Source organism: Myotis nattereri (assembly GCF_964212035.1).
Source record: "Myotis nattereri genome assembly, chromosome: 7".
Classification (NCBI taxonomy): domain Eukaryota; kingdom Metazoa; phylum Chordata; class Mammalia; order Chiroptera; family Vespertilionidae; genus Myotis; species Myotis nattereri.
The window spans coordinates 29,781,030-29,806,801 of NC_138082.1; the positions used below are offsets into that span (position 1 = coordinate 29,781,030).

The window sequence follows — 25,772 nt, forward strand, 5'->3', positions numbered from 1 at the left end:
TAAAAATAAACCCACAGCTATGACAATAGCATGACATTTCTAAATAATGGAGATAAAGATCTGCAAGCTTCCAGAAAAATGGGACACAGGAATCAGAATATCTATGTTATTGAAAGCTAAAAGGTAATTTAATTCTTCAAAGTTTTGAAGGAAAATTATTTCCAACCCAGAACTCTATATTCAATGGTAAAACAAGTATCAAGGTTATTTATTTATTTTCAGACATTCAAAATCTTCAAAAATTAAAAAGCTTTTTAAATTTTCATAAGCACTTCTTCATAGAAAGCAAGTCAAAGGTATATCACACCAAAACGAAACAGTAAACCAAGAAAGATGATGTGGAAGCTGGAGAAAGGAGAGAGTAAAGAAAATCCTGAGGCTAAAAGCAATGTAACTAGGCATAGAAGAGCAGTCATCCAGAAGCCATTTTTCTTCAGGAACTGAAACAGATACATGTAGACAGCTTGAGAAAAGATTCAGACAATGGCATAGTTTGGAGTTCAGTTCACAAAAAAGAAAAAAGAAAAAAAAAGAAAAGAAAAACGAACTAATTATTAAATTCAAGAAAAACAAAAATGTGTAAGAAAGGAAAAGTTCCTACATGGCTCTGTAAATAGCATTTATGTAACCATACAAACACTGAGCATCATTCATGACTGGGAAAATGAGATGTACAACTACGAGTTTAGTGAAGAGGTGGTGTAAATTTTCCATGAAGGACATGAAATACTGCTCACACTTAAAAAAAAAAATCAACAAGTAGACCTCTTGAGCACATAATTTAGAGACTAAAATAAGAACCAAAATAATCAGCTACAGGGAAGGGCAATGTGGCAGAAAGACTGCTTTTTTTAAATAATAAATCTTATATAATGACTTTAAAATGCACTTAAGCATTGAAAAAAATTAAGCAGGATACACACATACAAGGAAAGAGGTAGTCCTCGGTGATCAAATTAAGTGATTTTGTATTTTTCTTAGTTGTACATTTTGGTATTGTCTGAATTAGTCTTTAACATTTTATGAATAGAAGTGTCTAAAATATTACAGAATACAGAAGCTGGAATATAAAATAACAGTTTTCACTAACTTACATGTAAGTTTAGTAAAGTGTACTTTGGTTAAACTAATTCTTATTCTAATCTGACATACAAAAATACATAGTTTTCTTTTATTTTGGCAACCCATTTTCTAAAATTTAATATGTTCTTAAGAAATCATTGGTAATTTTTCAAAGCAGTTGCATATTAGAACTATTAAACTTTTAAGTTAAAATTATTTTAACAGCTGCCTTCTAATATAGAAAATTTTAATATTCAACCCTTTCCTTTTAAGGTTATTACCCAACACCTCGGGAGACTAAAAGATAATTCAACTTTGTAAAATCAGTAGGGATGACCCTACAAGATCCAATTAGGTAAAACCAAGGGTTTGACTTTTAAGTTCTTCTGTCTTGCTCAACTCATTCTTATTTACTCCCCTGATGCTAGTGGTGCAATACACCATATGTCTCAGAGTGTCGGTAAGAGTCCTAAACCAAGCAGAATTACCTTGCCAGAATCGGCATCTGCCTGGGTTTTGGCTAGTTCTAATAATGGCCACAGACTGCACACAAGTCACCAAGAAAGTCTGAAACTCAAGATGCAAATAAGCTGGTAACTACTGCTGACTATGTTATTAATAATGTGCACATGATGTCCACTTTAAATAATAGAAGGGAAACTAGTTCTATAAATAGGCACACCAGAGCGGAAATATAATACCTTTAAATTTTTCTGTAAAAAAAAACTCCACAATTACCCGAATTTTGATCACAAATTTCCTCTGGCATATTTCTATGCCATCCATCACTTTCTACTATTCAGACATACACATTTTGAAAGTCAAATTACTTCAAAATTAGCTTAATTTAAAAAGGTAAATTAGAAAAATATATTTTGAAGCCAAATGAACATATTTTTAAATATTATATTTAAAATATAAAAAAGAAACATCATTTGTATCATTTTACTGCCCCATTGGTTTTACATTTATGCTAAGTAAGTTTTTAAGAATGTCTGTTTGCTTAGATTAAACACATAGCAAGAATAATTTCCTAATGCACATTAAAAATTATCACATAAACAGTATCTCTTCTAGAGTATTACCTCAAGATTTCTATCAATTGATACAGGATGACCTTTGTCCCAGAGTTATTTTGATCAGCTATAGCTGGAAAGCCACAGGCATCAGAAAGTCCATCACAAAAGTAGCTGTTTCACTAGTTCTCCCACCACCCCTAGGCCAGCCCTAGTTCCTCCCCAGGAAAGCATTTATCAGCCTATAAATGTTGCCAAAACAGGAAAAGTCTTCCCACTCAAGTGTTGACTAAAAGTATGTTCCACGGAACACTGCTATCTCCCAAGGTAATATAGGTGAACAGATAAATGTATAAAATTTTGAGTTAAGCAGAAGTTACTGTAAGATTTCTAACCTGAACCTCCTTGAGTGATATTTGATCATGGGGAAATGGGTTTCACAAAACATCATATAAATATTGTTATTCCTGCAATTTGGAAAAAAATCTGCTTTACCATGAAGCTTTACTGACCAATCTTATCTTAGAATTAACCTTTACCTGGGGGAAATATCACATTCTAATTTAACAGGTTCACAGATTCTTAAAAGAGGAAGAAAACAAATAATCTACCCAATTTGAAATGCTCTATATATTGTACAAAGTGTAGGTCCAATCCACTTTTCAGGTAATTCACAAATTCTGTTTCCCTGAAAGACACTAATCAGAAATCTCAACTTCTATCCATTGTATCTAATTCTGTCCCCTAGGTTAATGTTTTAAGTGAAAAAAAATCCTGATTCATACAAAAGCACTTCAAATATATTGCAATAACTCTCATGCACCATTATCTGTTTATATGGTGCTTTAATTTTATAAAACTCTTTCAAATACATTACTTTATTTATGCTTCACAAAAATGAATACTACCATTTTTCAAATAAGATTAGAGATTAGGTTGCCAATTATTTGTCCAGCCTCACAAAACTAGGAGATAACAACTTCAAATCAGGGTCTTCCAAATCTAAGGAGAGAGACATTTAAAACTGATAACTGACAAGTATTTATCAATCCTTTATTCTCAAAATGCTACTCTGAATATCTTTTCTCTCTTAAGACACTCAACTTCAGCTGTGCACCCTAAATTTAGTGATGCAACTTATGTACTAAGCACTATGCTAAGTCTGCTCACATTATTTATTCCTCAAATAGCTATTGTGCCTATTTTACAATGAAAAGGTTACAAACTTTGCATAGTCACCAGGTGATAAAATGGCAGAACTAGGGTTTAAACTCAGGATTTTTAGCCCTATATTAAGAGCTCTCTGTCCCCAAAATACCATTACTTGAAACCCAGAGATTCCCCTAAGATACCACACTTTGCCCCTATGGTCTTACATAAAATTACCAAGTACTGCCAATTCTCTTGCAGTACTGCTTCTTACATTAACTCTTTCCTGAAGTGACACATTCAATCGTGTCTAAAATTCACCCTGCCCATCTGACTTCAGGAAACCTTCCTAGATTTAGCTCACCCAATCTACTCAATCCTTTGAGTCCTATTCATATGGCCTGGATTTAACTCTTGCTTCTACACTTCTTAGTTCTGTGTCCTTCGATAGGTAATTCGACAAATGACACTGAGTTTCCTTACCTGTAAGATGGGAATAATAGTACCTGCCACACAGGGAAGATGAGGAGTAAATGAAATGATTCATGTAAAGTCTTTAAAAGTTGTCAGACACTTGTAAGCACTTGTAAATATTTCCTATTATTTTAAGAAATGTTTTTCACTTATTTGAAAAGAAGCAAGTAAGTAGTGAATGGGATGATATGAATCCCTGGTTCACATGGTGTTCATTCCTAAAGATTAATCAATACCAGTAAAGAAGAATCAGATAAAATCTTATGTCCTCTAAGATCTTAACATCTCTTAATGAGCCAAAGATGCTGCAAACATGGAGAACTAACATGGGTGAAAAATAAATGGCACAGCAAGGAAAGCAACAGTTTCAAAGTCACACATTCTGCCTTCGAATCCTAGCTCTGCCACTTAAAATACGTAACGCAGGCAAGTTATTTCACCTTCTTGGAATAAATTTTCATTAATAAGTATCACAAAGCTTAACTTTTTAAAATTAGTCATGACTGCATATGTAAAATACCTGGCACTTATTAGATGCTAAACACATACTGGTTCCCTTCTCTTGTTTCAACAGCTTAGACTATAATTAGAGCTTAGAACTAGGACAGTGGCAGTGAAAATGTACAAGCTTTATTAGTGACCACAGAACACACAGATCTTTAATCCACCAAGTCAGTTTGTGACCATGTGTAGACTTAGACTATCTAGACTGGTTTTATTATGGCACAGGGGCAGTGTCAAAACTCTGAGTGCTTCCTGACTGAGAGCAACTTCACAATCAAGGAAATACCACTGAGTAGCCAGCTACGGGCAGGGCTGAGCTTCCTGTTAAAAATCATGTTAAGAAGCTTCTCTCTAAAACAAGAAAGCTGGTCACTGAGAAGAATCAACATGATACTCAACAACAATCTGCTCTCACCCAGGCCTGAACCTTCCTAGAAACAAATGTTGAAAAAGATGAGCTCTTTAAGTGAAGCAGACTGGATGACAGGAAAGTGAGGAGTGAATCCCATGAAACTCATTGTAAACTCAACCTGGTCCACTGTCTATTAAGATCACAGAGATACTACAATGAGGACATGAACATACACAGACACACACGCAAACACAGATGCACACATGCTTCTACTTAAAAGCAGAGAGGGAAGAGGTATAAAAGCCGAGACGGATAATGGCACTTTCAAGAAAACCTTGGCAGGCCCAATGGGCAGTTGCCCGTCCTTTTTTAACCCAGCCCTTTATTTCCTTTTGACTTCAAGATACTAATCTTGATCTTAATCCAACGCTTGTACCTTCAAATTCAAAAGATTTTATACAGATGTAAAACAAAATTCTACAATCTAAGAGAAAAAGATGTTACTTACCTTTACAATAGCCCTATGATACAGGTTAAACGTAAGATTTTATTTTGTACCTACTACGATTCTTGTCAAAGTTTATGAATCAACTGAATCAACTGAAAGTAGTCATAGGTTGTAGGGTTAAATAAAGCTAACATTTAGTTCTAATTCAATATTAGGTTAGGCTGATTCAATGCTAGCTAAACTTTGAGAAGAATTTAGCTAGTAGGCACTATATAAAATCTTCTAATAACCAAAAGAAAAATTACAGCCCTATGAAAATGTGGATCTGAAATTTCCTGAGGACTCAAAAGGAGAAAAGACGGTCAAAACCAAGCTTCTGGTTAAATATTACAAAAATTAAATGCTTAAAAATTGTAGATTAGCACAGTATTATTCTGTGTGTTTTTTAGACTTTTCAAAATAGAAAAACAAACACTTTAGCATTACAGCAAATGCATAATTGAAAAGGTTCATCAACAGTTCTAATGAAATGAACATCTGGCTTCCTGAAGACTTTTTGAAAAAAAGAGAAGAAGAATGTACCTCAAGATCCATTTCTCCCATTTAGTTTGATCTTTACTTGAATATATTATTCTCAAACATTAGTTCTTTCTACTCCAATTTAAGTTTCAAAAGGGCAATATTCTTTTCCATTTACTTAGGACCCAGAGCCTCAGTACATGAAAATAAGAAGTATTCACCTTTAGACTAAACTCCTTCAAAGCCATAAAATATTACATGTGCATGAATTTAAATTATATGGTGCATTTATTCTAATAAGTTAACTCAGTATTTCCATACATCAAGAACGTACAATACCAAAAACAAAACAACACACATGCAAAAACACATCTGATGCTTGATCCTGGTCAATAGCAACTCATAACTAGAATAATTTTGTGTTTGGTTATAGAAGAAAATGCAACTTGATGTCTCACCCTGATATTGGTAAGTAGCAGATGCTATAAAAATAAAGACATAAACACTAAAACATGGTTAATAAGTCAGCATTTGTATTTGTCTGGATAAAATTAAAAGTGGTATCAATTATTATGTACTGTTGTGTAGACACAGGTACAGTAATAAATCTAAGGCTGCCTCAGACTAGAAACAAAACACCTGGCTATCTTGAAAGCATGGTCACTTTGACAAACCAAGAGAAATTTTCTTACTTAAAAAAAGCAGCTCTTTCCGTAAACTTACTTGCTAATTTGGCCTGTAATCCAGAAGGTCCAGGTTTTGATGTCTCTGACTTAGAAGACCCTGGAAGAGACAGTTTTGTTTTAGGAAGGCTAACTTTAGGGCTGAAACGCGCAGCCCAATCAAATTTTGAAGAGCCACCAGTTTTACTCTGTTCCTTTTCCCTGCTACTTCTTCTGGGACTGGGACTGGATGCTGAACGGGAACGCCTGGCCTTGTTCTGGTCTTTTCCTTGTTTCACCCTGGCACCTGGTGGTACAGTGGAGGAGGTCGAGGCTACAGCAGAAGATGAGGAGGAAGTAGAGGCAGCAGAAGAAGAATCAGTGATGGTGCTACACCCAGCTTTGGCTGAGGCGGCTGATTTTGAAGCCAGCTTGGTAGGTTTTGCAGATCTCTCTTCGGTACCAGTTGACTCAGACACAGAACCACTCTTTATACAAGAACTCTCTGTCCTCTTTCTTTTCTGACTCCGTGAACTACCAGTGGCCCCACTCTTTCTGGTATGAGCCTTGCTTGTTGATGGCAATTGTGCAGATTTCAGTTGTTGCTCCTGGTCTAAATGTCTCTTTTTTGACTTACTATGTGACTTATTTGTTTCTGAGAGAGATTCAGAATGCTGAAGTGCTTTTGGTTTTTTTGCAGAGCTAGGAGAATTGGTCCTGTTGTAGTCTGGACTAGCACTGCGTTTCACTCCTCGAGAATTGTCTTTCTTAGGCACCTGCCCCGTTTTTTGCCTTTCTGAAGTATTGGCTCTGTCTGGATCCTCTGGTTGTGGAACTATGACAGCAGATGATGAACTGCAGCTTCTAAGAGGTTAGATAAGAAGAGAGTTAATATCAGCCTGCCATATAATATTTATTAAATTCTCAAATCTATGGAAACAAGTGCTAAAATAAGTACAAAAATTTTTCTAAGCAATAATAAACATAGCTTTTCCAATGGCTCAAAATTGGGGGGAAAAATCGAGCTTGACTTTGGATTGTAAAAATATTAAAAGATCAGGTTAATTCTCTAGCCCAAAGATCAGGTTTATTCTTTAGCCCAAAGATTACTGACACTAACACTCCTAATCATAAAACAAGAACTCAGATTATGGGAAAAAGAATGCTTTTTCAGAACCAGTTGAAACTAGAATATTGATGCTCTATTTACAAAGAAAACTACTTTATTCAAGCTTAAAATAAGCAAGCATTAAATTACACACTTTCAAAATGAAGGTTAGAAGTTGTTGTATTGTAGCATCATCAAATCTTTACAGATATATTTTATCCCAAAGGCTCCTACCAATTAGATCTTAAGAAATCATTGATCTATGGCTCTAACAATTAAAATCTAAGGAAAATGGCACAATGCATTTCAGAAGCCTATAATGATTTGTTAAGAAAAAGGGGAACCTCCTATCTCTCTCTAAGCAAGAAAAAGTGCATTGTCCAGCATCAACATCACTGCAAAGTTGATGAAAAAACCATTAATGCAAAAGTTATACTTAGAGAATAATGAAATATATATCATAACATTTTGGCATAATCTAGTAAGTTTTAATATTATGCAATGATTCATATGCAAATAATTCTGCTTTGAGAATGTATAAGCCATGTGAAGATTTACCTTTTAGAAAGGTGTCCCCTTGACAGTTCAGTAGTATTAGACTGCACTTTGGGTGCCTTAGAATTAGATTTTCTACTCTCAGGAGGGCTATATCCCTTATGTTTTGCCTGCCCTAAATGTGACCTGTCAGCAGAAAATCAAAACAGAAATCTATCAGGAAAATGAGATGCAAATACAATAGTGAAAGTCAAATCAGTTTTTCAAAAAAATCCTTCCAATTTTTCATTATCGACCCTACACCTGTCCCAAATATTTATATTAAATTATTATTCTATCAAATAATTTGGCAAAAAAACTGCCTTTTAGTACCAACTCCCTGAATACCCAAGACTTAAGATTTTTTATTATGAGCTGTCATAATTGCATAGCAGTATTATAGTTGCTCAAGCCATAATAAATTTTTCAGCAATTTTACTGTAGACATTCAAATATGCTCAATTTTTAAAAAGCAAACCCAGATTTTAGATCTAAACACTACTTTTAATAGCCAATGTAACTATAATAGCATAAAATGTTTATAGAAATAGCAATCTGTGATCCCTACAATGTTAACGATATCCAATTTGTACATTGTAATTTAGGTTAGCATGTAACTGCATAAGATTAAATCAATTCTCAAGCTGATTTTACACAGAAAATCATTAGAAGCAACTAAAGAGTAAATAAACTTACATGAAATCAATAGTGGTATCTGCTAAGAATTTATAGCACTTATAAACAGAAAGTACACCCAAAACCAAATCTGAGAAAGAGATAAAGAATTTACAACAGCCCAGCCGGTGTGGCTCAGTGGTGGAATGTCAACCCATGGATCAGGAGGTCAGGGTTTGATTCCCGGTCAGGGCACATGCTCAGGTTGCAGGCTTGATCCCCAGTAAGGGGTGTGCAGGAAGCAGATCAATGATTCTCATCATTGATGTTTCTATCACTCTCTCCCCCGCTCTGAAATAAAATAAATATTTTTAATAAAAAAGAGGGGGGGGAAAGTATTTATAACAAAATAATCCAAACACATTCTAAAGATTCCATCACTGATAAATGATTTGAGTTGTACAGGGTAGGACAAAGGAGGTTTACAGTTACACATACAGGAAACAGAGTTTATTGGCGTATTATTGTTTCTTAATTATTGTATTATTTACCACACAAAAAAAACTGTAAATATCCTTTTGCCCTACCCTGTATTTATAATAAACCAAATCCTTATGTCAGCATTATTCTAAGAGCAAGTTTGAGGGACATAAAGAGTTTTCAGTAGTTAGTTTTTTGTTTTTAAATATATTTTATTGATTTTTTACAGAGAGGAAGGGAGGAGGAGAGGGATAGAAAGTTAGAAACATCGATGAGACAGAAACATCGATTCAGCTGCTTCCTGCACACTCCCTACTGGGGATGTGCCCGCAACCAAGGTACATGCCCTTGACCGGAATCGAACTTGGGACCCTTCAGTCCCCAGGTCCACGCTCTATCCACTGAGCCAAACCGGTCAGGGCAGTAGTTAGTTTTTTAATTCCTGCCAATAGTTATATCAAACTTACTAAGCAAAGGAAGCATGCATTAATATATACCCAGAAAAGCTGGTGCTATAAAGGTAAGATATTAACATAGCAGATGCAATTTATGTAATTCACAACCAACATCCATGTAAATAATATATAACATAAAGAGCATACTCTAATGAGAATAACAAAGTTTCATTAATATCAAAGCTGTTTACCATGTTTAAAAAATTTTTTTAAAGGCTTTCATTCTGAGCACAATCTCAAAGGAGCTTAGACATAAGTCACTGAAAACCTCACCAAAAATTCTAATTTAACCTGTAAGTGTGCCATACAGTTCTTAATATATCATACAAGTTCCACCATCTCTTCAAGAAGATTTAGATCTAAGGTTTCTCATCTCAGTATTTTTATTTTTTCTTCAATTTTTCCAGAATCCAATACTGGATTCTTGAAAGAATATATGAAATTTAGCTTGTCAATGAAAGGAAGTATTTCTTGGATCCATAATATCATTTTCATTTTTAAGGTTCTAATCTATGACAGAATATAGATCAACTTCTTAAAAACTCTAGATTAGTTTTTCCAAGTGTCTTAGTCTTCACTTTCGGAATGATTTTTTTTTCAAGGTATATATTTTCTTTGGGTATAGCTAACTGAACCTTGTAAGATTTTGATAGACTATAATTTACTCTTTATTTTTCTTAGATATTATTCTACTGCAAATCAAAATGTTGCTTTATCCCATGAGTTTCTTATTAGAGATTTAATTTCTAGGAATTGCTTTTGTTTTTATTATATTTCTAGTAATATACCTAAGAGTTTTGTTTTGTTTTTAATGAGATTGAGAAAATTTTCAAAATAATTTGTTATTTTTTTAAAAGGAAGGTATAATGTTCCATTTTCAGGGTATACAATTTAATATCCATGGGACAACATATCATTCAGGTTCTCCACACATCCTAATTTTCATAGTTTGCTAACAGAGCAACTTAATTGAATCACAATTTCTACTTCAGTTATAAAATTTAAAATATTCCTTGACATATTTTTATTATAATTTAGAAGTCATATGAAAAAAACACACAATACATTATCACCCTCACTGGGTAGAGCGTCTTCCCAACATACCAAGGTTGTGAGCTTGATCCCCAGTCAGGACACATATAAGACTAAGCCAATGAACGCATAAATAAGTAGAATAACAAATTGATATTTCTCTCTCTCTCAAATCATTAAATACAAAATTAAAAAACAAAACAAAAATGCTACCTATTCAAAGCTAGGCAATTTTGTAATAATGTATACACAGTTAAATATTCAAATGTCAATGCTAAAAAACAGTCACAGTATATCCCTAGTATATCTCAAAAATAATATTCATTTTCTTTGTCAACAGAAATTGACCAGCATCAACCTAACGCTGATTCTAGTAGAGGTAGCAGTTCCCCGTCTTTAACCCAAATAAATTGTTCTCTGGTCTTAAAACACATCTAACTATATATTCATCCAAATCTCTTTCTTCATTTTTCATGTTCTTACTAACACGCTACTTCAATGAACTAAATAATTTAGCAGGTGAAGCCTCAATATCAGAATACCAAAAAAAAGATTAACAATACCCAATCATCTTAGAAATTGAGGATCTTAAAATAAGCTAAAATCCAATTAAGCTCATACTGATCTGATTCTTCCTTTCCTGAAACTATTTTAAGTGTGACATTCTGCCCTAGCCGGTTTGGTTCAGTAGAGGAGCCTTTGGACCAAAGGGTCCCGGGTTCAATTCTGGTCAGTCATGTACCTTGGTTGCAGACTCCTCCCCTGCCTGGGCCCTGGTCTGGGCTAGTGCAGGAGGTAACCAACCAATGTGTTTCTCTCACATCAGTGTTTCTCTTTGTCTTTCCCTCTCTCTTCCACTCTCCCTAAAAACCAATGGAAAAATAACCTCGGGTGAAGATTAACCAAAAAAAAAAAAGGGGGGGGGGTGACATTCTGAGGAGTGGTTAAAAATATATCTTAAAATATTATAAAGTACTGATCATTATTACTGTCCTGCCTATTGTTTAGTACAGTCTTAATACATTTTCTTTAAAAAATGGTAAATACTTTCAGCTTTGTGGGAGAAACTATATACCAAAAAAACCCACAAACAAACAAAAACAGATATAAACAATACACAAATAAATGGGCATGGCACATTCCACGCAAATTTATTTATAAACAGACAATAGGCTGGATTTGGCCCAGGGGTCACAGTTTCCCAACCCTTGGCTTACTTACCACAAGAAGAAGAGGCAACCAGATGGAACCTTAAAGTAACAATACGGAGCCTTCCAAAGTGAGGCTCTATTTTATTATACTCATTTGTAAATTATTAATGCTCAAAATACTGTAAGTAAATCTCCATTAAATAATACCAGATCTAGAATAGCCAATTAAAACATCACAGTATTCAGCACTACATGAACTTCAATGCCTCCTTTTAGCTCATTTTACCAACTCTCATTTATTAAACCTTAATGCCAAACATTGTTATTTAAATGTATAATCTGTTTAAGATCTAGTAAAATTTACATCCACTATGAATCAAATTTGCAAGAGCAGCACAGTACAATTCATGACAAATTGTTTAATAGCATAAGAATGAGTCCATTTAGTAAATTATAGCCCAAGGTCAGGTGGGTGGATGGGTGTGGGTGTGTGTGGTTCAGGAAATTCTATATGGCCATTGAATGGGGGTTCCTCAAAAAACTCATGTTCTGAAAAGTCACCACTAAAAATAACTAGGCTAATGGTAAAAATAAGATTGGACACAGACTACTCAAACCTATGTTATTTTCATAGGTCCCAACAAAAACATCATAAATTTTAATAAAATGTTAAATCTCTACTAACATTTGGACCAATAATCACAGTTGGTCTACTCTTTGGAGTCTTATTTTTGTACTTTCTCCTATAAGTGTAAACTTCCAAAGATGTTTTCTTTTAAAACCAGCTTCAACAAAATTAAAAATACATTTCTGGGGAGGCTTTCCTTTTTGACAATTTCTTTCTTTTATAAATACAGGGGTAAATGTTTTTGAGCTTTCTGAAAGTGTTTAAAATAGTGCAAAGTACAGCGGTTCTGCAAATCACTAGCTTTTTCTTGCACTAAATCATTTATTCAAAGCATTTCTGCAATATTTTCAGATTTTCCACAAGATCTTATAAATTATTACCAAATATTTTTCTTTAATTCAAAAGCCTACATGCCTTTCAGTTCATATATTAGCACTGTAGGGAAAACTGTCGGTGAACCAACAGTACTTCCATGTTATAGTGACAATATTTTCCTATTCATCAAGTGTATGTAGGCTCACTCACATTAAAAATCCCACATTACAACAGGACAGACTATAATCAATTCTGGGTTATTTGCTTTCAAGATTAACTTCAATTAAAAACAAGTTTCAAATGTCACTGGTTCACTTTTAGGCAAATCATAGTGAATGACCCTTTTCATATTTTAATTTACTTTTACAGGTATTTAGTAAAATCCTAGACAGTTCTAACCATTTAAAAACATTTCTCATTCAGAGGACATCTAAAAGAGGCTAGTTAGTTGGTTAGAGCATCATCCTATGGACCAAAAGGCTGAGGGTTCAATTCCTGATCCAGGCACATACAAGAGGCAACCAATCAATGTTTGTTTTTCTCTCTTTCTCTTTCTCAAAATATCAATATGCTCAGGTGAGGATTAAAAAAAAGCACATAGGGAAAATGAGAAAAGTGGCTAGTAACAAGTAGTTAATTCCTTACATTACAAGTCTTAAATTGTGTTTGAAATTAATTTCTATTCCAGATACATTCACAACTCAAATACAACTATATATTACCAAATATAAATTATTTGGAGCTTAATTACACCTTCAAATTTGTTTTATAATCTAACTAGAAGCCTGGTGCACGAAATTCATGTACAGGGTGGCAGCGGGAACCCCTCAACCCAGCCTGCACCCTCTCCAATCAGGAACCCCTTGGGGGATGTCCAACTGCCTAAATCAGCAGTCACACATCCCTCTCACAATCCTGGACCGCTGGCTCCTAATCACTCACCTTCCTGTCTGCCTGGCTGCAGCCAACTGCTCCCCGCCAACTGCTCCCCGTTGCCGGCCTGGTCACCCCTAACTGCTTCCCCTGCTGGCCTGGTCGCCCCACGCAGCCTGCTTGTTTAGCTGTTTGGTCGTTCCTCACTAACCCCTCTGCTGGCCTGGTCATAGGCAGCCATCTTGTGAGGGAGTAACATCAATTTGCATATTACCTCTTTATTATATAGGATATTATATAGGATGTGCTCAACTTTCAACTAGAGAAAAGCAATCACTGTTCCTTCTTAGACCACCATGCCACAACCACGCACAAATTAAAACTACACTATAAATCTTGCCTTGCAGACCCAAGACCTAATGGGTCAGAATAACCTTCTCAGCATTACCAAGGCAGTGTTGAACAACTACAACTTATGATCAAAGCAACAAGTGACACAGAAGAATGAGTAATAAATCCAAACTCTGGTAGTAACTAATGATTCCACACATTACGATTTTAAGTAGAGAAGAATACAATTGATGTACAATCTGCTTCACAACTGCTTCTTCAGGCTTCAGAGCCCAGATCAATGAGATCATCTTCTAGAAATGTTTCTCACCCGAGTCTAACAATCACCTACATGCCCATTTTCCCTACTGAGTTGAAACTGCTTGCAACAAAGGCTATTCTACTCTTATTTCTATAACTACCATCTAGCACAGTGCTTACTAGCATAGCATTCAACAAATAAATAAATATAATCTTATACTGGGTCTGTATTACATTATGGTTAAGACTCAACTCGAAAGCCAAAAGAGGTTTTATTAAAATAATGCAAAAAATAAAATAAAATAAAATAAAATAATGCATGGATATATCTAGAACCAAAACAGCTAAATAAGCCTAAAGAAGGCAAAAGTCAACATAGCTCTAAAGGAACTAAGGAACTGAAACTTGTCAGAACTTTAATACAAACATACTCTCTTAGATTTGCTTTTCTCTGCCTGTCCACCTTCTTCCATAAGGCAGAAGATATGCAGTTGGCAATTTCAGATTCACATCTTCCCTTTGCGACCAGAATGGAAAAAAGTTTCCAGTTTTTCCAAGCTTGGATCATGTGATCACCCTAGTCCCACCACTGAGCTCAGAAAGATGGAAGACAAGAGATTCTTCCAGCTCTAGCCAAAGAGTAGGCAATGGGTAGCCAGGAAATGAGTAAGGTCATGTTGAAAAAGAGTAACTGCCATTCGAAATGCATTCCGTGAAGAATTGAGGGGGATCATTCCACAAATAGGGTTACTATTCTAAGAAGAGGGGCTACTATCTGCTAAACAAATTAAAAAGTCAGTTCACCTATCTACTGGTACAAAGGGAGATTAACATTTGAAAACTTACTAGTACAAAGGCATCAAAAAGTATTCTCACTCAGATCTCACTCCTTAAATCTATTTTCCCTATGTTTAACACCTCATTACTATACAAGTAACAATAAGTTTAATGCAATTTTTCCTTATAAATATAATTAAATTAGTAGGAATATGCAAAATGGAGATAACGCAAACAGAATGGTGAGAAAAAGCATTCTTTTTCCTGATGGGAGATTGAAGGAAAAAAAAATGTATGTAAAACAAATTAACCATAAAAACTCCCTTTGACCAAAGAAATTGCATGTCAGGGAATCTACCTCCTTAAGAGATACCTGAAATACAAACATTTAAGCATAAGCAAAAACTCTGCCCACTGTAACCATCTACCTATCCAAAAACTGTAATCATGGAAAATATTTATACTGTGACCATTTGTAAACAATTAACTAAAAAATTCACAACGTGAGAAAAATGTTTATTAGAATACGGATTTTTTTTTTTAAAGCAGGATCCAAAATTACGTTTAAAGTAATCACCTACATGCTAACTTTCCAGAGATAAAAATCAAAATGTTAATATAGATTTATCTCTGGATAATATTTATTTTCTGTTTCCATTTTTCTGTATCCCATACAACCTTTGAAGCAAAATATACATCTGTTTCTTTCTGTCTAATTAATGCTGGCTAAAAGTTTCACTCCTCTGACATTAACAAAAAGCTATAACTTACAGATCTCATAATTGAGTTTTTACTCAGTAATAATTATTTAAAATTACAAAATTTTTAATGGGGGTAAGAATGTAGGTAGATTGGATTCAATCATTGCATCATATCATTAAAAAATTTGACAGATTACAATAAAGCATAAAAACGGAACCATAACAGAACTGAGAAGAAATTTTACTTTTGGGATGGAGAAGGCAAAGGAGGATAAGAAACAAAGAGTTGACAGACTTGATTATCTACTTTTTAAAACTTCTATAAATTAAATCATAATAAGTAATAAAACTAGAAAAAGTATTTGCCCATGTCAATAGGTTGATAGCCTTTCTATAAAGGGTTCTAATAAAAGAACAAGCAGAATTAAAACAGACAAAGTACAGTAACAGGCAACTCATAATATAAGTAAAAATGGCCAACATGTGGGAAGATCTTCAACTCTATAGTAACCAAGGAAATAGGAGTTTTAACCGAAAGAATTCTCTTTTCCACAAATCTATTAAAAATGGTATGCTGTTTTGACTAGGATATGGAGGGAAATATGCACTCTAAAAAAGTAGAAGTATAAATTGGTTCACAATAAAAATAAATGACAAATAAAGCAGTCTGATCTTTGTGAAAGACGAGTTAGCAATTTGTTAAGCTTCAGAATCTTCATACCCTTAGGTTCTGTAAACCCATTCATGGAATTTCACTTGATGAAATCAGAGCCATAGTCAAATGGGATAGGCACAGCAATGTATTTCACAGGAAAAAATTGGGGTGCAGGGAGGGAGAAAAAAACCAGAGGCCCAAATTTAAATCATGGGCTTTCATATCACAGAAAATCATGGAGTAAAAATAGAGTAGACAACTGAAACCTGCATAATTGTGTTAACCAGTGTCACCCCAATAAATTCAGTAAAAAGGAAAAAACAAATAAGAGTAGAAATATTGAACACCATTATCTCTGGGTAGTCAAATTAAATTTATTTTTTAAATTTTCCTGAAGCTTCTCAATTTTCTGTTCTTAATATGCTATGTTTTTATATTTAAAAAAAGTATCAGAGAAGAAACTTAACACTATAGCAATCTTAGCCAAAGTTGCTATAGAACTGAATTCAATCCCACCACTGCCATTTGCGAAAAACAAGAAAAAGCACAATGATATAATGAAAATGCTACTGCATGGCCAAGAGGGAGGAGGAGCCTACAAATACCTGTACTAGAAGTGGAAAAGGCTAGAAGTATCCCTGAGAGCAAGCCAACAGAGAAGCAGTGGAAGGGAGTGATTTCCTAAAGAAAAAGAGAACAGAAAAGAGAGGAACAGATCAGCTAGAGCCCAAAAAATTATGGAAAAAGGGAAAAGAAAAAATGATAAAAGAGGAGTAAGATGTCTAATTCAATTATGGAAAGAAATGAAGGATGAGTGAAAAAGAGCAGAGGGAATAATCAGGAGATTAATATATCCCAAAGATCCAACTTTCTTTTATCTTAATGATGAAAAACTCTTCTACTAAAAAAAAAAAAAAGGTAAGTGACCTTGATTTGCAGAAGGGCAGGTGAGGTCACAGTAAGAAAGCTACAAAAAGAAGACAGCTTAATGCAAGTTTGGAAGAAAACAGAGTGGATCAAAAATAAATGGATCAAAAAATTCTACCAGGGGAAAACTGCTACTTTACTTTTAAACTGGGTAAGTTAATACTCTTCAATTATAATTTCTTCACACCTTCCTCTAAGCCAGGGGTGGGCAAACTTTTTGACTCGAGGGCCACAATGGGTTCTTAAAATGGACCCGAGGGCCAGAACAAAAGCATGGATGGAGTGTTTGTGTGAACTAATATAAATTCAAAGTAAACATCATTACATAAAAGGGTACGGTCTTTTTTTTCAATAGTTTTATTCATTTCAAACGGTGGCCGTAGTTTGCCCACGGCTGCTCTAATCCCTTCATCATATGAATCAGGTGGTTTGTGCAGTAGACAGTTTGACATAATGAAAAGAATCACTGACTTTAGAGTCAAGAGGTCAGTAATCATCAGGTCCTGGACTCTACATACTGGGTGAAATTGAGCAAGCTACCATATTTATTGCACAGGGATTACATATTTATCACAGAGTTCCTGTGAGTCTCCAATGAAAGATATGTTTAAAATATATTTTAACTTAAAACACTCCACACCAGTGCTGTTGTAGTAGATGTTGTTATTTATTACCATTTTAAAATCACTATCACGGTAAATATATTTACAAGACCAAGTCTACTGTTTTTAGGAAACAAAAGCCACAATAACAGCATTTTATTTAGGAGAGCTAAGCTACAGGAGTCAGAGAAAGAGAATGAAGCTATAGTTACAGTTGCTCTCTCCCAATTAATCCCAATTCGCTCACTCCCCAAAATCATGAGAGATTTCTTAAAGGTTAGAAAATTTCCAGTAGAGCAACACTCTAATGGGACTTCAAAAGTCAGTCTAGGGTTTGATGAAAGGGTCCCTCTAGTTCTGAGATTCTATTTTGAGCAAAAGAATCAAGCTGTCCAATGAATTCTAATTTTGCACTCTTAGTTAATTAATAAAATTTTTGGCTAAATATCTAAATTTCTATACCCTGATCATTATTTTACTAATAGAAAAATATGTATATTCAGTTATTACTAAATTATAGTATAGCCACACAATTGAACATAAAGACTTCAAAAGTCACATTTTAAAAAATGTTTAAAGATATAGGAAATGATACATGTAACAGGTTTTAAAAAGTGAATAGGCCCTCTTTTGTGTAGCATTTTTGTGAGGAAGTGTTTTTTGAAGACATGTAAAGGTTGAAATTGTGAAAACTGAAATGGTCTACATTATTGAACGAGGGGACCCTAATTATAATTTTACTTTGCTTTATATTCTTTGGCATGTTTTCTGACATTCCAAACATTTCTCATGAAATGCCCAGGAATTCACAATTCAAAGAAAACGCATTTTAAAATTTATTCTTTTCCTTCACAATTGAGCTTATTGACTTTAAGCACATGAACTACAGTGAAAAATGTCATTCTATAAATTTAATTGAGTTCCATTTTGATGACAACTTTATGTAAACCAACGCATCTTTAAATACTAGTATTAACCACTTCCATTTGTTTCAGACTCGTATTTTCAAGATATAAAATACAATATTGAAATAATTTTATATAACAATGATGTGTGGAAAAGACAATGTGCCAAAACATCACTGTGAATTTTAGAAGCAATGTGATGTGTGATAGCCTAAAATGTTTATCAGTCATGTGCAAGAGTCTAAATTAACCTGAGGATGTGTATAAAAACTAAAGTTGTTCAGAAGATACAAGTTACTTATGAGCACATAGATGAAAAACTAAGGAGATATATGCCAGTAAAACGGTGGTTACAAGTGGGTTGTGGAGCCATATTTTTCTTTACACTTTTTTATATTTTCCAAATTCTCTAAAATAAATATACAACATTTTTATAATGGGGCAGTGATATTATTTAAACAACAGGACAAATAACGTGTGGCTGCTCCTGAATCTAAAAAAAAACCACACACACACAAAAAAAAATTTCAGAACAGAACTCTGTAGTAAACATTCTGCTAAGAGCTTAACAAACTACAATAATGAAGTTAACCAATAACCCTGTGAAATAGGTGTTCCCATTGTGTGGACCAAAAAAACTGAGGTTTCCTGAAAGATTTAACAACGAACACACAGCTATTTAATGGCAGAGGCAGAAATTACATGTAAAGCTATATAGTCCAAAGTCCACATGCTCAATCACTGAAATAACCTCATGTCAGAAGTGTCTCAGTTTATTCTTTGCATTTTAACATTTAAAAACATTTTTTATAACTTAATAGACAATATATACATGGTAATGCCTAAAAATGTTGCATCAGGTAATCATATTAGAACTTAGCCATTATTTATTGCAAGTTAAACATGATTATTCCATGGACTGGAAAAGGCGGCCTTGCAAGTAAAGTTCTGAATCTTATACATAAAATGACAGTCCTTGGCTAGATCGAACAGGGAATTTTACATTCAAGAGAACACATCTGATTCTTCACGCTACCTGCTATACAACCACTATTCCAACTAGAAAGACCAGCTGAACACCAGACCACTAAGAAAATAATGAGCACCGATGTGCTAACAAAGTCAGACTGCTTCACCAGCCTGTCAGCAACCATGTTGTCAAGACGATGAGAAAAGATATCAAGCTAGGTAACAAAACTCTACATGTTAAAACAAATGAAAGTTCCATTCAATGAAGTAAATCAAGCCAAGACATACATAAAGGAACCACAAAGGGTTGAAAGATGTGTTGTAGCTTGTGTTTAGGAAAGTGAAGAGCAAGTAAACATGATATTCCATATATTAACCACCCTTAAATTAGATTTTTGATAATGTCAATGACAAAGAACTCTTATTTCCAGTCTGGCATATTTGGGAAATGATTAAAGAACTGCTTTGAATTCCAGTTTTGTGTTTCTTGGCTCAAAAATTAGAGAGAAATTACCTATTTGTAGTGAACCATTCAAGTTTTGGTCCTCATAATGAGGTTTAAAAAATATTTTCTTTTATTCCCAATTCCCTTTAAATACCATTTAATACATACCTTCCTCCTATCGAATCGTCTTGTGGTTGGGCCCCGGCAGTGTTCCTCTGTGAACGTCGCAGTGACCCCCCTGGATTGTTATTAGGCCGGTTGGACATTGGCACCTCTCTCTTGAAGGGACATACCCTTTCTAGACACTACCATTCACTAAAAGAAAAAAAAATGAGAAAAAATATCAGTTATACATGGTATAACACTGAAGAAAAAAGGGACACCAAAGATGAAGGGGAAATTTTATGTAAACAATTTGGTTGTATAGTCTTCACAAATGTTGCACTGTCTTATTAAACTAAGACTGATTGACTAGTGTGTTATAAAATGTCAGAAATATACCAAATTTGAGGTATGAGGTCCAAAACACAGCAAATAAAATTAACTTAAGATTTCTCATGAAATGCCCAGGAATTCACAATTCAAAGAAAACAGTACAAGTAGAAATCTGTTTCCACATTTTTAACACTGTGTAGAAAATGGCATTGCACCTAAAGTCAGGACACCTTGGCTCAAATCCTGTGATAGAACAGGCATAAAAGGAGTCTACCTTTGTACAAGCCCCAACTTCTGGCCTCAAGAGTCCTCAGCCACGAAAGAAAAAACATGTCATGCCTACCTCACAGTATTACGGTGAATAACAAATCATAAATACAAAGGAAACCATAAAACTATCGTATTTTAATGGAGAAATAAAGAGAAAACAGCTCCAGTATAGTAAATTGAGAAATAGTCCCTAATTTCAACATCAGCTGTGCTAGCTATGCACTTGGACTACAAACTTAATCTCTAGATTTCGTTTGCTTATTCTGTACTATCAGTATATTACCTACCTCACAGTTTTTGGCATCAAAGAAATTATAAACATAGTTCATAAGTTTAACAAGTTAGCTCAAAGCACAGCTGTTAATTTAAATTTTCTTTCTGTAAGAAATTTAATTATTATATAGAAAAAATGCTGATACTCAAAGAAAATCAGTTTAACTGAAAAAAACAACAACAGGCTAATATTACCATCACAAAAAGAATTATGATTGTGTAAGTCGAATGTCACAATTTTTCTTAAGCCTCAAGTTCTTAATTACTTCCATGTACAGGGGAGGGAAGAGAAAGACCATATGACATTAGAGAAACTGGTACAAACAGAATGCAATGAAGAAAATGCGAACTATTCATAACTAAATCTATCATTAGATTTTTGTTTTTAGAGATTCCATGCACTGTAATGGGAAAGTAGGTTTTCTTTTAAGTTACATGTTGACCCCATTTAGTAGAAAGATTATTTTTCTGTCATACATGCCCACATCATTGATTAATATATTACATAAGCTTGGGTCATAAAGTTCAAATTACTAGTGTAATTACTATCAATTTTAGAAAGGAAAAAAAAAGAGGAAATACTATGTAAACATTAAGAGGGAGAAAAAGATGATTAAATTTTCATGTACTGATATAGGAAGATCTTCCCAAGATATGTTAGGAGGAAACAGTATACCCTCCCCCGCCAATCTGTGTATATGTATATTAAAAAGGCTTATATACTTATCTTTATATGTTGTCTATTGATGGAAGGATTCATAAAACAGACTTTGTTAATACTAACTGCCTTCAAGAAAGAAAACTGGGGGGTCCAAAGTTTGAGGTAAAAGGAGTCATTTTGCTATTTACCCTTTGGGTGCTATAAGGTAGATGACTCTAGCACAGTAGTTACAATGGTAGAGCTCTGGAGTCAAACTATCTCTGGCTGAGTTCAAATCCTGATTCCAACACCAATAACTTGTATGTCCTTGTGTACATGGATGGGAAAACGTAGGTTTATGTAAAAGCTTATTCTTGTATTTTATAGTTATAACCTGCATGCCTTTTTCCATAAACCTATTTTTGTCCACCCCTGTATATACTTTTTTGTGCTTCAGTCTATCAAATGGGGATAAAGAACTTAACCTCATAGAGCAAATGTGAGCATTAAATGAGAAAACGCATGCAAACCACTAACACAGTACCTAACATATAGCACGAGCTCAGTACGCATTAACTATTCTTGTTATTATAAACATTTATTCAGAAGAATAAAAATACTTGTGTTAAAATAAAATTGGGGGCGGGGAGAAATTCACCATAAAAAACACTGTCAACCTGAGTTTTATATTCTGGAAATATAGTTTAAAAAGTGAATTTTGCTCTAAATACATAGTGTTTCATCAAATTATAAATGCCTGGCCTCTGCCCTAAGATTCTGATTCTGTGGGTACAGAAACTGGAGACATATTTTAAAAGAGCTCACTAGAGAACAATTGCACCCAATTAAAGAATTAAATAAAATGCCAGTCTATTTCAGAACTTATCCAAGAAGTTTTACTACTTCAAACACCATCTCAGTGCTATTTCACTTGGACCCTAAAAAGAATGGATACAAGAGAAGAGCATTTTACAGCTGTTTTCATTTTGAAAAGCAAAGAATACTATTATTAAACAGGGTTGGTATATCTCACCAGCCTACTTCCTGCCATTAAATGTCTACTGTATGTCCTGGGGTGTTAAGTTGTCATTCAAATGAATATAAGTCACACTGGTTAATTTCACCTCAATTACCAAAATAACCTTAATAATGCTCCCAATATCTTCAGAGCTTTTCAACCAGCATCATTACCAACCAACAGTCCATCCTATATAATAAAAGGGTAATATGCAAATCGACTGAATGGTGGAATGACTGGTTGCTATGGCATGTGTTGACTACCAGGGGGCAGACGCTCAAAACAGGAGCTGCCCCCTGGTGGTCAGTGCGCTCCCACAGGGGGATCACCGCTCAGTCACAACGCAGCAGTGCTAAGGATGTCTGACTGCAGCTTAGGCCTGTTCCCCACAGGGAGTGGGATCTAAGCCATCAGTTGGACAGCCCCCGAGGGCTCCTATACTGCTAAAAAGCACAGGCCAGGATGAGGAACAACCCTCTCCTCCTCAAGTGCACAAATGTCGTGCAATGGGCCTCTAGTTAGGGAATAATTCTGGAGATTTAAGAAAGTGTGGCAAGACAGTTATTCATCAAAGCGCTACCTGATTTTAAAGCTTAAGCTGATCTTTAAAGAAGGATGCCAGACTTGGTTAAACTTTGAAATTTGAATTCCCAAAATGTAGATATAAGATTAACGTATGATACATATAGGGTCTCCCCCTCTGCCAGGTATCAACAAATCCAGAGCTGCAAGGGACCCTTGAGGATGATCAAGTTCAACCCCTTACATAACAGACAAATCCAAATGAAGCAAGTCATGTGTTGAAGAACCAGTCCTGTGAATCCTGACCTATCCTCTCCAAAGATCACAACGACCTCAACTTCAACCAAAATTCAACTTCCCTTTGGCTCCATATAAGAACCAAAAGTATGCAACATACAATGATTTCATTCTTATTCTATGAATACAAGTGGCCCAATGCATCAATTTGTGCACGTTGAAAGGAAATTAATTAGAAGAAATATTTTAATATCCCTATTCACCCTTTCTCTGTAATAGAAGTGTCAACCAAATTCACGATTGACAATGACAGATCAAAACGCACGCTTGCGATTGGTGCCAGCGAGAGCTTTATATGTGTTGCACACATATGAGTCAACTTAGCCTTTTATATATGTTGAATAAACTTGCTTAATTAGACTTGCTTTCTGATTTAGTTAAACTTTTTCCAGCCCAGTGAAGCACCCCAAAATTCTCTCTCAGGTAATTGTCAGCAACACAGCAACAAATATCAACACGAAGCAGATTATAATTGTAGATCACCCAAGAACAAAGGGTAAAATATTTAACTGCAGCAGTGTTTGACTATACTCTGTGCAGTGAGAAAACCTTAAGTCATTTTCAAGGTCCACCATTTCTTCTTTTCAGTCAGGTCAAGTTTCTAAGCTTTCTAAATCTTTGTTTTCTGGCTAATGAAAAGAAAATAGGATTCCACCGAGTCTCCTATCAACCTACTCCAGGACTTCTGTGAGGATCAAATGAGATGAGGAACAGGAAAACGCTTCACAGACATTTGGTTAAATTGTGAAATGTTTCCACCTGGCTATAAAGGAATTCGTGTTCCTAGGCTGAAGAAACTGCAAGGAGGCTAGTCGCTAGGGAGAGGAAGCCAGGAGTTGCTACATGATGTCATTACCCGGCGCCCACCGCCACCATTTCTGGGTTGGGCTGGCCTGTAGGCTGCATTTTGCACCATGGGGTCTTGGCAGTGTCGGCTGCAATTTGGTGGGGTATTGCTCTGGGGTGGTGGCAGGGCCTGTGTCCCACTTGGGGGAAGCCGAGTGTTGCTTTGTGGGCACCAAGTCTGCGGTGCCTTTTCTCTGTAAATGGCCAATGCACGTCACAGCAGCTCCTGTGTTGAGCATCTGCCCGCTGGTGGTCAGTGCGCATCATAATGACCGGTTGGACAGACACTTAGCATATTAGCCTTTTATTCTGTACTGTACTGACAAATTACTTATGCCTACCATATTTTATTAATTTTTAAAACACATGCACAGTAATATAAAAACCATACTGCTACAATCTGTGCTTTAATAACCTGAAACGAATAGGAACTTAAGACTCCATCCTAATAGACTATCTCGTAATGCTGATACTAGAAGTTTTAAGTCCAGCTTTTTTTTTTTTTTAAATATATTTTATTGATTTTTTACAGAGAGGAAGGAAGAGAGATAGAGAGTTAGAAACATCGATGAGAGAGAAACATCGATCAGCTGCCTCCTGCACATCTCCCACTGGGGATATGCCCGCAACCCAGGTACATGCCCTTGACCGGAATCGAACCTGGGACCTTTCAGTCCGCAGGCCGACGCTCTATCCACTGAGCCAAACCGGTTTTGGCTAAGTCCAGCTTTTAATAATCCTATATAATAAAGAGCTAATGTGCAAATAGTCATCATGCCATCATGCCGTAACGGCTCAGACACTCAACACTGGGGAAAGAGAAATGGGGACCAGCCAGGTACAAATGAACTCTCAAGCGAGGAATGGGAACCAGCCAGGCTGTATCCTGGGAGAGGGACAAGCCGCCGCTCTGTGGTCCTGGGCACAAGTGGTTGCACCTGCGGCCTGGGAGAGGAACAAGCCAACCGCCTTGTGATCCTGGGCGCCTGCAGCCGGCCAGAGGGAGGGAAGCCCAGGTGCAGAGTGAGGCAGAGGTGGTTAGGGGCGATCAGGCCAGCAGGAAAGCAGTTAAGGGCAATCAGGCCGGTAGTGGAGCCGTTAGGGGCTATCAGGCAGGCAGAGGTGGTTAGGGGCAATCAGGCAGACGAGTGGTTAGGAGCCAGCGGTCCCGGATTGTGAGAGGCAGTCAGACATCCCCCAAGGGGTCCCAGATTGGAGAGGGTGCAGGCTGGGCTGAGGCCCCCCGACCCCCCTGGCACAAATTTCATGCACCAGGCCTCTAGTACTGACTATAAAGTCCTGAAATATATTACTCTTCTAATTATGAATACACCTTCATTTCTGTGAAAATAATCACCAAGATTTTTCACATAAAAGCTTGATATTAAGTCCTAAGTCACTGGAAAAAAAAAAAAAAAAAGGCAAGAATGACTGCCCAGGGGCACAAAGAACTTACATGAGAGAAGAATCCATAACTAAAGTGCCAAATCCACACCTGATGTGATTACCTTATTTCTGTAAG

At 35.5% G+C, this 25,772-nt stretch overlaps 1 protein-coding gene across 1 annotated transcript in view; it reads right to left on the reverse strand.

Annotated features, from left to right (window-relative positions):
* TRIP12 (thyroid hormone receptor interactor 12) overlaps positions 1-25,772 on the reverse strand; it is a 124,604-nt gene that overhangs the window by 73,757 nt on the left and 25,075 nt on the right. The window contains exons 2-4 of the mRNA XM_081096220.1: positions 20,118-20,264; positions 7,853-7,975; positions 6,248-7,050 (exon numbers count right to left, since the gene is read on the reverse strand). Of these exons, the coding sequence (XP_080952346.1) occupies positions 6,248-7,050; positions 7,853-7,975; positions 20,118-20,215 (1,024 nt within the window). The 5' untranslated portion in view covers positions 20,216-20,264. The remainder of the gene's footprint in view (positions 1-6,247; positions 7,051-7,852; positions 7,976-20,117; positions 20,265-25,772) is intronic.